Source organism: Portunus trituberculatus, unplaced genomic scaffold (genome assembly GCF_017591435.1).
Source record: "Portunus trituberculatus isolate SZX2019 unplaced genomic scaffold, ASM1759143v1 PGA_scaffold_204__15_contigs__length_355038, whole genome shotgun sequence".
NCBI classification, from domain to species: domain Eukaryota; kingdom Metazoa; phylum Arthropoda; class Malacostraca; order Decapoda; family Portunidae; genus Portunus; species Portunus trituberculatus.
The window spans coordinates 196,944-211,451 of record NW_025541372.1 but is presented as its reverse complement, the minus strand read 5'-3'; the positions used below and the strand labels follow the sequence as shown (position 1 = coordinate 211,451).

The 14,508-nt window shown below is 42.9% G+C and overlaps 1 protein-coding gene across 1 annotated transcript; it reads left to right on the top strand.

Moving 5' to 3' along the window:
* The first annotated feature begins 3,472 nt into the window (after window positions 1-3,472).
* On the top strand, window positions 3,473-13,935 carry LOC123500346. The gene is made up of 5 exons (XM_045249049.1): window positions 3,473-3,632; window positions 9,554-9,682; window positions 11,019-11,128; window positions 12,380-12,517; window positions 13,416-13,935. Exons 1-5 carry the CDS (start codon window positions 3,615-3,617, stop codon window positions 13,504-13,506), a joined length of 486 nt encoding a protein of 161 aa, XP_045104984.1. The 5' UTR covers window positions 3,473-3,614; the 3' UTR covers window positions 13,507-13,935.
* Window positions 13,936-14,508: the final 573 nt, after the last annotated feature.

Genomic DNA, 14,508 nt, shown 5'->3' with positions numbered 1-14,508 from the left:
GAAGGCAAATAATATTAAACAAATTCATGGTTTTTCAAAGGGGTTGTGTCCCCCTTAGAAATCAGTGACGCCTGATTAGTGAACACACACCCCCCATGTTGAGGACTACTGGGGTAGATAGTTGGTGGTGGTGGTGGTGGTGGTGGTGGTAGTAGATAATTGGTGATGCTTGTGGTGGTGGTGGTGGTGGTTGGTAAGGCAGCACACTAATGGTGGGTGGTTCCTGGGACAAAAGCAATGTGGAGGAGGTGGCCGAGGCACTCTTTGCTTGGTGGGCCAGTGACAGTTGCACCTTTGAGTTCAGCCAACACCTGGCCTACCTGTACTCTCTGGCTTCCCTGGGGCAGTTTGGTGCAGAAAGTGATGATGTGGCCGCAGCACCGACTCTGCTGGATCTGCCTGTGCTGAACATTGCACACCTGGATGGGAAAGAACCCTGTATTCTCTATTGCCAGGTGTGTGTGTGTGTGTGTGTGTGTGTGTGTGTGTGTGTGTGTGTGTGTGTGTGTGTGTGTGTGTGTGTGTGTGTGTGTGTGTATTTACCTAGTTGTATTTACCTAGTTGTAGTTTTACAGGGCCTGGGCTTTATGCTCGTGTGGTCCCGTCTCCATATCTACACTTATCCAATTTTTCTTTAAAACTATGTACACTCTTTGCTGACACCACTTCCTCACCCAAACTGTTCCAAGTCTCAACACATCTTTGCGGGAAACTAAATTTTTTAACATCTCTCAGACATCGTCCCTTCCTTAGTTTCTTACTATGCGATCTTGTGCTTCTAAAGTCATATTCTTCTCTCAGGGTCAGTTTCTCATTATCCACTTCATCCATTCCGTTAATCAATTTATAAACTTGTATCAGATCCCCTCTCTCTCTTCTCTGCTCTAAGGTTGGTAGATCCATAGCCTTTAGTCTCTCCTCATATGTCATCCTTTTAAATTCTGGAACCATTCTTGTAGCCATTTTTTGTAGTCTCTCTAATTTTCTTATGTGTTTCTTTTTATGGGAGTCCACACAACTCCTGCATATTCCAATCTAGGTCTTATTTTAGTACTTATCAATTTCTTCATCATTTCCTTGTCCATATAGTGAAATTCTACTCCAATATTCCTTAGCAAATTATACGTCTCTCTGAAAATTCTATCAATATGGCTTACCGGTTGATTATTTTCTTCCATTGTCACTCCCAAGTCCTTTTCCTTTTTTACTTTTTCTAGTTCTACTCCATCTCCCATCTTATAGATTCCCACTGGTCGTCTTTCACTTTTTCCCATTTCCATGACATGGCTTTTGTCCACATTGAATTCCATCTCCCATTTTTGCTCCATTTCCAGATCTTGTTTAAGTCTTCCTGTAGTATTTCACAATCCTCTTTTGTTTAATGTGTGTGTGTGTGTGTGTGTGTGTGTGTGTGTGTGTGTGTGTGTGTGTGTGTGTGTGTGTATATATATATATATATATATATATATATATATATATATATATATATATATATATATATATATATATATATATATATATATATATATATATATATATATATATATATATATATATATATATATATATATATTATATTTATTTATTTATTTATTTATTTATTTATTTATTTATTTATTTATTTATTTATTTATTTTTTTTTTTTTCACTACAAGGGTATTTTAAGACAGTTTGGCATGTTCTGAGGGCATTTTAAGACAGTTTGGCATGTTTTGAGGGCTTTTTTTTTTTTAAAGGTGTTGCATGTTTTTAGGACATTTTAAAACAGTTTGGTATGTTTTGAGGGCTTTTTTTTTAAAGGTTTTGTATGTTTCTAGGACATTTTAAGACAATTTGGCATGTTTTAAGGGCATTTTAAGAGCTTAGCATGTTTTTAGGACATTTTAAGAGTTTGGCATGTTTTGAGGGTATTTTAAGACAGTGGCTTGTTTTGAGGGCATTTTAAGACAGTTTGGCATGTTTTCTGGGCATTTTAAAATGTTTTGGCATGTTTTGAGAGCATTTTAAGATTGGCATGTTTTGAGGGTATTTTAAGAGTTTGGCATGTTTTGAGGGCATTTTAAGATGATTTGGCATTTTTTGGCATGTGTGTGTGTGTGTATTTACCTAGTTGAGTGGGGCTCATAGTGTCCTGTCTCCATATCTCCATTTATCTAGTTTTTCTTCAAAGTTATGCTGTAACAATTTCATAATATAATGCATTCCACTTTTCCACCGTTCCTTAATAGGACCCCAGTTAGAATATGCAGCTTGTGTCTGGTCACCGCATATGAAGAAAAATGTGAAGAAGGTAGAAAGGGTACAGAGGCTGGCAACAAGGATGGTACCAGGACTCAGGAGTTAGACTTTGAGGAAAGACTGAGGAAGCTGGGACTGACCACATTTGAAGAGAGAAGAATAAGAGGAGACATGATAACTATGTATAAATTGGTGAACAAGATTGACATACTGGACAGAGAGTTGATAAAGGTGACCACAAGTAATCAGCTCCAAGGACATGGAAAAAAGCTAATAAAAGACATCTGTCTAAATGACGTGAGAAAATAGTTTCCCGCATCGTAGCATTGATAAGTGGAATAAACTGAGCAGTGATGTCGTTGACGCGGTGTGTGTCAATCAGATGAAAGAGAGATATGACAGGAATGGACAAGGAGACAGGACACAGAGAGCTTAGCTCGGGCCCTGTAATACACACACACACACACACACACACACACACACACACACACACACACACACACACACACACACACACACACACACACACACACACACACAGTGGTTAGAGTGCTGGCTTCACAAGCCAGAGGACCAGGGTTCGATTCCCCGGCCGAGTGGAGATATTTGGGTGTGTCTCCTTTCATGTGTAGCCCCTGTTCACCTAGCAGTGAGTAGGTACAGGATGTAAATCGAGGAGTTGTGACCTTGTTGTCCCGGTGTGTGCCTGGTCTCAGGCCTATCTGAAGATCGGAAATAATGAGCTCTGAGCTCGCTCCGTAGGGTAACGTCTGGCTGTCTCGTCAGAGACTGCAGCAGATCAAACAGTGAAACACACACACACACAAAACTTTCGAGAAAAACTTGATAAATGGACATATGGAGACAGGACACTATGAGCCCCGCTCGTCCCTGTACAATGCAACTAGGTAAATACACAGCACTGTTCAAAGAGAGAAGGGTTGGATAAATGGAGAAAAGTGTGTGAGTGGTGTTGTGGTACAGTGGTGGTGGTGTGGTGGTTGTGGTGTGCTATTAATCTTCCTTTGGCCATTTTGAAGGGGTTAAAAATTTGAGTTAGGAAAGGTACAAGTGGTGATGTTTGTGATGAGGTAATCCACTCAGTTTGACAGGTAATCCACTCAGTTTGATGAGGTAATCCACTCAGTTTGACAGGTAATCCACTCTCTTTGCAGGTAATCCACTCAGTTGTGGTAGTGGTGGTGACAGAGTGGGTGGTGTTTTGTGTTGCAGGGTGTTGACTTGATGGGGTGTGTTGGTGCTGCAGGGTGTTGACTTCATGGGGTGTGTTGAGGGTGCTGTGTTCTCAACAAGGATGGTTTGCAAATGTGTTGGAGAGGAGGGCAGCACCCTGGTCTGGCACAGTGCTTCTGTCAATGGACACCTCACCATTGGTAAGTGCCTCATGTGTTGCTGTGTTGCTGTGATAGATAATGGTAGTTGTGGAGAGAGGTGCTGTACCAGTGGCTCCTCACCTTTCACTGCCACCCTCCCCACTGTATCATTGTGTCCTTCCCTCCATGTCCCTGCATCCCTGCACAGGTAACTCTTGATTTACGCATGTTTGATTTATGCGTTTTCGTTAATGTGTGATCGAAAAATATTATAATTAATTAAATTTGCGCGATCGGTTTGCTTACATACAATTTGGACCACATCTCGCATCCCCCCTATTATTTATTGTCTCTTACGAGAATTACAAGTTTGTTTTACACAATGCCTCTTGGAACTCATCTATTGTGTAAATGGAGATTACCTGTATACAATTCCCTCACTCATTAGAAGGGCAACATTTTAGCATTTTCATACATTTCTCTAACTCTACCATGCTTTCATTAAGGGAAGGCAAATAATATTAAACAAATTCATGGTTTTTCAAAAGGGGTTGTGTCCCCCTTAGAAATCAGTGACGCCTGATTAGTGAACACACACCCCCCATGTTGAGGACTACTGGGGTAGATAGTTGGTGGTGGTGGTGGTGGTGGTGGTAGTAGATAATTGGTGATGCTTGTGGTGGTGGTGGTGGTGGTGGTTGGTAAGGCAGCACACTAATGGTGGGTGGTTCCTGGGACAAAAGCAATGTGGAGGAGGTGGCCGAGGCACTCTTTGCTTGGTGGGCCAGTGACAGTTGCACCTTTGAGTTCAGCCAACACCTGGCCTACCTGTACTCTCTGGCTTCCCTGGGGCAGTTTGGTGCAGAAAGTGATGATGTGGCCGCAGCACCGACTCTGCTGGATCTGCCTGTGCTGAACATTGCACACCTGGATGGGAAAGAACCCTGTATTCTCTATTGCCAGTGTGTGTGTGTGTGTGTGTGTGTGTGTGTGTGTGTGTGTGTGTGTGTGTGTGTGTGTGTGTGTGTGTGTGTGTGTGTGTGTGTATTTACCTAGTTGTATTTACCTAGTTGTAGTTTTACAGGGCCTGGGCTTTATGCTCGTGTGGTCCCGTCTCCATATCTACACTTATCCAATTTTTCTTTAAAACTATGTACACTCTTTGCTGACACCACTTCCTCACCCAAACTGTTCCAAGTCTCAACACATCTTTGCGGGAAACTAAATTTTTTAACATCTCTCAGACATCGTCCCTTCCTTAGTTTCTTACTATGCGATCTTGTGCTTCTAAAGTCATATTCTTCTCTCAGGGTCAGTTTCTCATTATCCACTTCATCCATTCCGTTAATCAATTTATAAACTTGTATCAGATCCCCTCTCTCTCTTCTCTGCTCTAAGGTTGGTAGATCCATAGCCTTTAGTCTCTCCTCATATGTCATCCTTTTAAATTCTGGAACCATTCTTGTAGCCATTTTTTGTAGTCTCTCTAATTTTCTTATGTGTTTCTTTTTATGGGGAGTCCACACAACTCCTGCATATTCCAATCTAGGTCTTATTTTAGTACTTATCAATTTCTTCATCATTTCCTTGTCCATATAGTGAAATTCTACTCCAATATTCCTTAGCAAATTATACGTCTCTCTGAAAATTCTATCAATATGGCTTACCGGTTGATTATTTTCTTCCATTGTCACTCCCAAGTCCTTTTCCTTTTTTACTTTTTCTAGTTCTACTCCATCTCCCATCTTATAGATTCCCACTGGTCGTCTTTCACTTTTTCCCATTTCCATGACATGGCTTTTGTCCACATTGAATTCCATCTCCCATTTTTTGCTCCATTTCCAGATCTTGTTTAAGTCTTCCTGTAGTATTTCACAATCCTCTTTTTGTTTAATGTGTGTGTGTGTGTGTGTGTGTGTGTGTGTGTGTGTGTGTGTGTGTGTGTGTGTGTGTGTGTGTGTATATATATATATATATATATATATATATATATATATATATATATATATATATATATATATATATATATATATATGTATGTATGTATGTATGTATATTTATTTATTTATTTATTTATTTATTTATTTATTTATTTATTTATTTATTTATTTATTTTTTTTTTTTTTTCACTACAAGGGTATTTTAAGACAGTTTGGCATGTTCTGAGGGCATTTTAAGACAGTTTGGCATGTTTTGAGGGCTTTTTTTTTTAAAGGTGTTGCATGTTTTTAGGACATTTTAAAACAGTTTGGTATGTTTTGAGGGCTTTTTTTTTTAAAGGTTTTGTATGTTTCTAGGACATTTTAAGACAATTTGGCATGTTTTAAGGGCATTTTAAGAGCTTAGCATGTTTTTAGGACATTTTAAGAGTTTGGCATGTTTTGAGGGTATTTTAAGACAGTGGCTTGTTTTGAGGGCATTTTAAGACAGTTTGGCATGTTTTCTGGGCATTTTAAAATGTTTCGGCATGTTTTGAGAGCATTTTAAGATTGGCATGTTTTGAGGGTATTTTAAGAGTTTGGCATGTTTTGAGGGCATTTTAAGATGATTTGGCATTTTTTTTGGCATGTGTGTGTGTGTGTATTTACCTAGTTGAGTGGGGCTCATAGTGTCCTGTCTCCATATCTCCATTTATCTAGTTTTTCTTCAAAGTTATGCTGTAACAATTTCATAATATAATGCATTCCACTTTTCCACCGTTCTATGTGGAAAACTATATTTTCCAATATCCATCACACACTGCCTCATCCTGATCTTCTTTTCATGTCCTCTTGTCCTTCCATCTTCTTCCGTCAACAGCATCAGGTCTTCCTTGTTTATCTTTTCAATATCATTTACTATCTTATACATTGTTATTAGGTCCCTGCATTCTCTTTTATCTTGTAAGGTTGGCAGTCCCATTTCCTTCAGTCGTCCTTCATATGTGAGGTCCTTTAATTCCAGCACCATCTTTGTAGCAATCTTCTGTATCCTTTCCAATTTTCTTATATCCTTTTCAGAGCTCGGAGACCATACCATTGCTGCATATTCCAGCCTTGGGTGTATCATGCTTGTGATGATTTTTATCATCATATCTTTATCCATGTAATGAAATGCCACTCTTATATTAGTCAGCATCTTATATGATAGTCCAAATATCTTGCTTATGTGTTTATCAGGGGTCAGATTTTCTTGTATGATCACTCCAAGATCTTTTTCCTCATAGTCTTCATTATTTGTTCCTCTCCCATCAAATAGTTCCATACTGGTCTTCTCTTACTCTTTCCTAGTTCCATTATGTGGCATTTCTTGGCATTATACTCCAATTTCCACTTCCTGCTCCACTCATAGATCTTGTTTAAGTGTGTGTAGTAATAATAATAATAATAATAATAATAATAATAATATACGGTTTATTAATTTGGCAGTGCCACAAAAAGTTTACACTGAAAATGTACAGGGGGGGGACATTAAAACAATGAAATCCTTATCCTAACTATAAATCTAACTTAACCAAGAATTAACTTATTGATTTAATTGTTTGATTTATTTATGGCTCGCACCATAATGGGCACCGCGCTAAGGTGTTACCGGTCAGTGCGCGATGCTCTTAAGGGCGCCACGCGATTCTGGTGTCGGGTGGTGCGGGCAGGGGAGAGGCACGTCTGGGGGTAGCAGGTGGTGGAGACGTGGATGATGCAGCAGCCCTTCCCTAAATTTTTCCAAGGCTTCCTGGTGTCTTGTGGCCAGCCTCGGCAGACTCAGGCAGGCCCAAAGATGACCCTGCACGCCCTCTTCTGAACCCTCTCAGCTGTTGCCGTTGTGTGAGGTTCAGGGAGGAGGACCACGCTGGGGAGGTGTACATGAGCTTAGGGAGAATAAAGGTGAGGTACACTCCCCTCAGTTCATCTGCCGGTGCACCCAGTGACCTGAGTCGGCGCAGCATATAGATCTTGTATGAGGCTGACTTGATGATGGTGGAAACATGCTCCTTCCATGATAATTGATCATCCACCAAGACACCTAGAAGCTTGGTGCTGCGGACCACCTGGAGGGAGTGAGGGCCCACAGATAGCTGGGGAGGGGGGGCTGCTGCTGTGGAGGTACAAATGTGCATCACCACGGTTTTGGTGTGGTTGATGGTCATTTTGTTGTCCTCCGTCCACGTCTGTAGTTGGTTAAGAGTGGACTGAAGTGCTGAGAAGTCTGGGTTGGTGTTGTTGACGGGTAAGCCCACGGTGCAGTCATCCACATACTTCCAGCGGTGGGGGGTGTGGACGAGAGCATCGTTGATAAGGATGAGGAAGCACAGAGGACCCATCTTGGTCCCCTGAGGGACCCCACATGTGAGCTGTTGGAAAGAGGAGACAGAGCCCTGATAACGAACGGCCTGACGCCTTCCCGTGAGGAAGTCTGCCAGCCACGCTATCAGGTAGGGAGAGAGACCCAGAGTGATGGCTTTCTTTATCACAACAGTGTGATCAACAAGATCAAAGGCCTTTCTGAAGTCCACAAAAGCAATAGCTAGAGAAGTGTTGCGTTTGTCCAGGTGGCTGTGGACGAATTCCAGGAAGCTGACAAGGTAGTGAGATGTGGAGGTGGATTTAATATTACCAAATTGTTGTGTGTCAAGAGAGTTACAAATTTTGTTATAGGCCCAGTCGAACACAAAATCTTCACAGATAAGGCTGGGTATAGGGGTGATGGCGACTGGTCTTAGATCATTCAGTGACTGTGGATTGGAAGTTTTGGGGAGGGGGGTGACGTAAGATGTCTTCCACTCATCGGGGCAGGAATGTTGAGAAAGGGAGGCGTTGATGATAGAGCGAAGGGTGTGGCAAGTTGTGGGGCAAATTCTCTGTAAATTTTGATGGGAAGTCAGTGGGAGTGGTGGATCTGTTTAGTTTAAATTTAAGAAGCTTCCTGTAAACATCAACCTCCTGGACAGGGGGTGGAGGGGAGGAGGCAGGGAGGTAGGCTGGGAGAGTAGTAGAGTGAAGGGGAGGGAGTGTCTGACAGATCGCAGCGAAGTGACCGTTAATCTCTTCGGCCGCGTTGTCAGGTGAAAGGTGTGAAATACAGGGAAGAGAAGAGGCTTGTTTTTGTAAACCACACAAAGACTTAATCTTGTCGTACCACTGTCTGTTGTCAGCAAGCTTGAGATGGTGAATTTTGTCTGGGTAGTAGCTTGCCTTGGCTGTTTTGATCTCCCTGATAACTCTGTTCCTTAATCTCCTGTACTGGTCAGGGCTAGAGTGGAAAGCCCTGTCACGCTGATGAAGGAGTCGTTTGATGCAGGGCGTCATCCAAGGGGCATCAGATGGGTCCACTGTGATGTTCTTGGCGGTGAAGTGGTGATGGAAGGCTTCCGTTGTGGTAGTGAAGTAGTTCCGCCATTTTGTGTGAACGTCTTCCTCATCCAGTACCTCGGTCCACGGGTGATGTGTCAGCCACTGCCCAAATTCCCTCATGGCGGAGTCAGGCATGGGCCTGTAGGATCTGGTGACAGTTGACCTGGGAACCGAGGTGGTGGGGGTGGGTGTCCACAGGATGGAGAGGTGGGTGCTGCGTCCCATGGGGGGGAGTGGCTTGGGAGGCGAGTACAGTGTGTGTGTGTGTGTGTGTGTGTGTGTGTGTGTTGTAGCTTGTTGTTTGTGTTGCAGCTTGTGAAGAATACTGTTTATCCATTGGAAGATAAGCTCGAGCTGTTCTGAGGGTTAGTGACGGCACCAACACCTCTTCCCGATTTGAAGAGGTCAGTCTGTGAGAGAGAGAGAGAGAGAGAGAGAGAGAGAGAGAGAGAGAGAGAGAGAGAGAGAGCAAGCGAGCAACATAAAGAAATAAAGAAAACTAGAGAGAGAGAGAGAGCGAGCAATATAAAGAAGAAAATAAAGAAAACTAAGAGAGAGAGAGAGAGAAGAAACAGGTAGACAAACACACCTGAGTGACTATTATGATTAGCTTGTTACCTCCACCTTACCTGTCTCTCTTCCCTTGAGCAGTTTGTGAGTGACCCAAGAGAGGTGGAGGAGGAGGAGCATCAGAGGCTGTTTGGTGCCATTGGAAGCTCAGAGGTGGACATCCTGGTGCTGGTGGACGGACAGCTTTCTCTGGTGGTGCTTGAGCTAAAGGTGTGTTGATTGGTGCCTTCACTGGTGACTTTAATGGTGATGTACTGCTCTCTCACTCTACAGGTTTGAAGTGTTAGCCCCTTCAGTAATGGGACACATTTTTACCTTGAGATTTGTGTGCCATTAGACCATTTTATTGACATTAGCAAGGGTTACAAAGTTAATGGCCAGTCTTCACTATTTTAATCCCTTTAGTATTGGGACACATTTTTACCTTGAGATTTGTGTGCCATTAGACCATTTTATTGACATTAGGAAGGGTGTATAGAGGGCACAAGATTAATGGTCAGTCTTCACTATTTTAATCCCTTCAGTACTGGGACACATTTTACCTTGAGATTTGTGTGCCATTAGACCATTTTATTGACATTAGCAAGGGTCACAAAGTTAATGGCCAGTCTTCACTATTTTAATCCCTTTAGTATTGGGACACATTTTTACCTTGAGATTTGTGTACCATTAGACCATTTTATTGACATTGGGAAGGGTCTATGGAGGGCACAAGATTAATGGCCACAGTCTTCACTATTTTAATCCCTTCAGTACTGGGACACATTTTTACCATGAGATTTGTGTACCATTGGACCATTTTATTGACATTAGCAAGGGTCACAAGGTTAATGGCCTCAGTCTTCACTATTTTAACCCCTTCAGTACTGGGACACATTTTTACCTTGAGATTTGTGTACCATTAGACCATTTTATTGACATTAGTAAGGGTCTGTGGAGGGCAAAAAATTAATTATTTTAATCGACCACATGAGTTTCTTAAGCTGTAGAAAATCACCAAATTGTCACCAGAATGAACTAGATCATGTTTATTTTAGGGCATTTTAAGACAGTTTGGCATGTTTTTAGGGCATTTTAAGAGTTAGGGATTTTTTTAGGGCATTTTAAGACAGTTTTGGCATGTTTATAGGGCATTTTAAGATGGCATGTTTTTAGGGCATTTTAAGACCATTTGGCATGTTTATAGGGCATTTTTAAGATAGTTTGGCATGCTTTCAGATCATTTTAAGATAGCTTGCCATGGTTTTTGGGCATTTTAAGACAGTTTTGCTTGTTTTTTAGGGTATTTGACAGTTTGGCATGTTCTTTTTAGGACATTTCAAGAGTTTGCCATGGTTTTTGGGCATTTTAAGACATTTTGGCATGTTTTTATGGCATTTTAAGACAGCTTGGCATGTTTTTTAGGGTATTTGAAGACAGTTTGGCATAGTTTTTGGGCATTTGAATACAGTTTGGCAGTGAATGAATGAGTAGGGCAGTGGGTGATGGCAGTGAAGGGGTTAGCACAGTGCAGGAACAGACAGTGAAATAATGGTGTGTTTCCCAGGACGGCAAGTTGATGCGTCTCACAGGGCTGGAGTGTGAGAAGGTCAGCTCTTGTCAGCGCAGACTGCTCTTCAGGATGGCTAGTGACCCCAAACCAGACCAGGCACAGATGTAAGTCCCACCATCACCATAATTATCATCATCATTGCTTCTGCCGCTGCTGCCACCACCACCACCACCATCAAACTGTTGCATCTTTTGACACTAAAGGCATTTCTGTAGTGTGTCCGTCCGTCCGTCCTGTCAGTGATACCGGGTCTTGTCTGTCTGTCTATCTATCTATCTATCTATCTATCTATCTATCTGTCTCTCTGTCAGTTTGTCTGTCTCTATCTATCTGTCTGTCTATCTAGCTGTCTTTTTTTTTTTTTTTTTTTTTTTTTTATATATGAAGGCCCACTTGAGAGGTGGGTCTCTACAAAGGGAAAAGTGTCAGCCAAAATTCTGGAGCAAATGCCTCGATACCTCCCTCTTAAAAGAAACAAGTCAGGAATTTTCAAATACAGATGCAGGGAGGGAGTTCAGAGTTTACCAGTGAAAGTTGTGAATGATTGAGAGTACTGGTAAACTCTTGCATTAGAGAGTTGGACAGAATAGGGATGAGAGGAAGAAGAAAGCCTTGTGCAGCGAGGCAGCAAGAGGAGGGGAGGTATGCAGTTAGCAAGATCAGTAGAGCAGTTAGCATGAAAATAGCGATAAAAGATAAAAAGAGATGCAACATTCCGGCGCTGAGAAAGAGGCTGAAGACAGTCAGTCAGAGGAGGGGAGTTGATGAGATGAAAAGCTCTTGATTCCACCCTATCTAGTAAAACTGTGTGACTGGAACCCCCCAAACATGCAAAGAGTACTCCATACAGGGGCGGATAAGGCCCTTGTACAGAGTTAGCAGTTGGAGGGGCGAGAAAAACTGGTGGAGACGCCTCAGAACGCCCAACTTCATAGAAGCTATTTTAGCAAGAGATGAGATGTGAAGTTTCCAGTTAAGATTACGAATAAAGGACAGACTGAGGCTATTCAGTGTAGAAGAGGGAGACAGTTGAGTGTCATTGAAGAAGTGGGGATAGTTGTCTGGAAGGTTGTGTTGAGTTGATAGATGGAGGAATTGAGTTTTTGAGGCATTAAAAACTATTAGATTTTTTCTGCCCCAATCGGAAATCTTAGAAAGATCGGAAATCAGGCGTTCTGTGGCGTCCCTGTGTGGTCTGTTGACATCCTGGAGGGTTGGTCGTCTCTGAAAAGACGTGGAAAGATGTAGGGTGGTCATCAGCGTAGGAATGGAATGTCAGTCTGTCTGTCTGTCTGTCTGTCTGTCTGTCTGTCTGTCTTTACAAACTCCTTCACTCCACTTTGCACACTCCACAGGTTGGTGGAGGACACACCAGCCTCAGTCACTGCTGCTGCTGCCACCACAGCCACTCCACCTGCTCCACCTGCCACTCCACTAGCACTGAATGTGGATTCTGATGTGTTGGAGTTCACGAGGGAAATGGTGGAGCAAAGGTCAGTAATGTTTGTAGGTGGAGAAGTGGAGGTGGAGGTGGAGAAATGGAGAAGTGGAAGTGGAGAGGTAGATAAGTAGAAGTGGAGATGGAGAAGGTGGATATGTGGAGAAGTGGATGTAGAGGTGGATAAGTGGAGGTGGAGGTGGATGAATGAAGGAGGAGGTGGAGGTGGCATGTTTTGAGGGCATTTTAAGATAGAGGCATGTTTTGAGGGCATTTTAAGACAGAGGCATGTTTTGAGGGCATTTTAAGAGTTGTGTTTTTTAGGGTATTTTTAGACTGGCATGTATTTAGGGTATTTTAAGACAGTTGGGCATGTTTTGAGGGCATTTTAAGACAGTTTTGTTTTGTATGTTTTTAGGGTATTTTTAGACTGGCATGATTTAGGGTATTTTAAGACAGTGGTATAATGTGTGAGCATTTTAAGACAGTTTGGCATATTTTTGTTATTTAAGACAGTTTGGGATGATTGTAGGGTTTTAAGACAGTTTGGGATGTTTTGCATTTTAAGACCGTTTGGCATGTGTTTAGGGTGTGTTTAGACAGTGGCATGTTTTGAGATATTTTAAAATGCCCTCAAAACATGCCAAACTGTCTTAAAATGTCCAAAAAACAGTGGCATGTTTTTGAGATATTTTAAAAATGCCCTCAAAACATGCCAAACTGTCTTAAAATGTCCAAAAAACATGCCATTGTCTTAAAAGCCCTCAAAACATGGCAAACTCTTAAAATGTCTTTAAAACATGCTAAACTGTCTTAAAATGCCCTTAAAACATGCCAAATTGTGTTAAAATACCTTCAAAACATACCAAACTATCTTAAAATGTCTTCTAAACATGCCAAACTGTCTTATAAATGCCCTTAAAACATGCCAATGGTGAGGTTTCCATTGACAGAAGCACTGCCAGACCAGGGTGCCACCCTCCTCTCGAACACATATGCAAACCATCCTTGTTGAGAACACTGCACCCTCAACACACCCCATGAAGTCAACACCCTGCACCAACACACCACGTTCCACCGTCGGGCCAATCACGTCCATCATTATGAAACACTTTGACAAGGATATGGTTCTGTTTTTGGCCTCGCTTGGCAATGGAACCATCGGAAACCTTCAAAATGTCGTAAGTTCTGTTATTTTTTGCTACTCCACCAAACTTCATCACCTCCACAACCACTCCTGCAGTGGATGTTTTGAAATGGGGCACCACAGCAGACAGTGGCTCCAGTGCATATCTGTTCCACGCCCTGCTCCTCCTCATGGTGATGCTGGCACAGAGATACATCAGCACACCACACACACATTTATACCACCACCACCGCCATCGCCATCGCCACACTCCCTGGACGCTGGTGTTGTAAGATGTGGCCTGAAATACAAACAGCAGTGTCACTCGCCACCTTACAAACACACCACGCCACGCCACGCCACGCCACGCCACGCCACGCCACGCCACGCTTCGCCACGCTTCGCCACACCACGCTTCGCCACGCTTCGCCACACCACGCTTCGCCCACCACGCTTCGCCACACCACGCTTCGCCCACCACGCTTCGCCACACCACGCACACCACCACACCCACACACCACACACACACACACACACACACACACACACACACACACACACACACACACACACACACACACACACACACACACACACACACACACACACACACACACACACACACACACACACACACACGAGCATAAAGCCCAGGCCCTGTAAAACTACAGCTAGGTAAATACACACACACACACACGCCCGGTAGCTCAGTAGTTAGAGCGCTGGCTTCACAAGCTAGAGGACCGGGGTTCAGCTATTCCCCAGCCGGGGTGGAGCGCTGGATCACAAGCTAGAGGATTCGATTCCCCAGCCGGGTGGAGATATTTGGGTGAGTCTCCTTTCACGTGTAGCCCCTGTTCACCTAGCAGTGAGTAGGTACGGGATGTAAATTTAGGAGTAGTGACCTTGTTGTCCCGGTG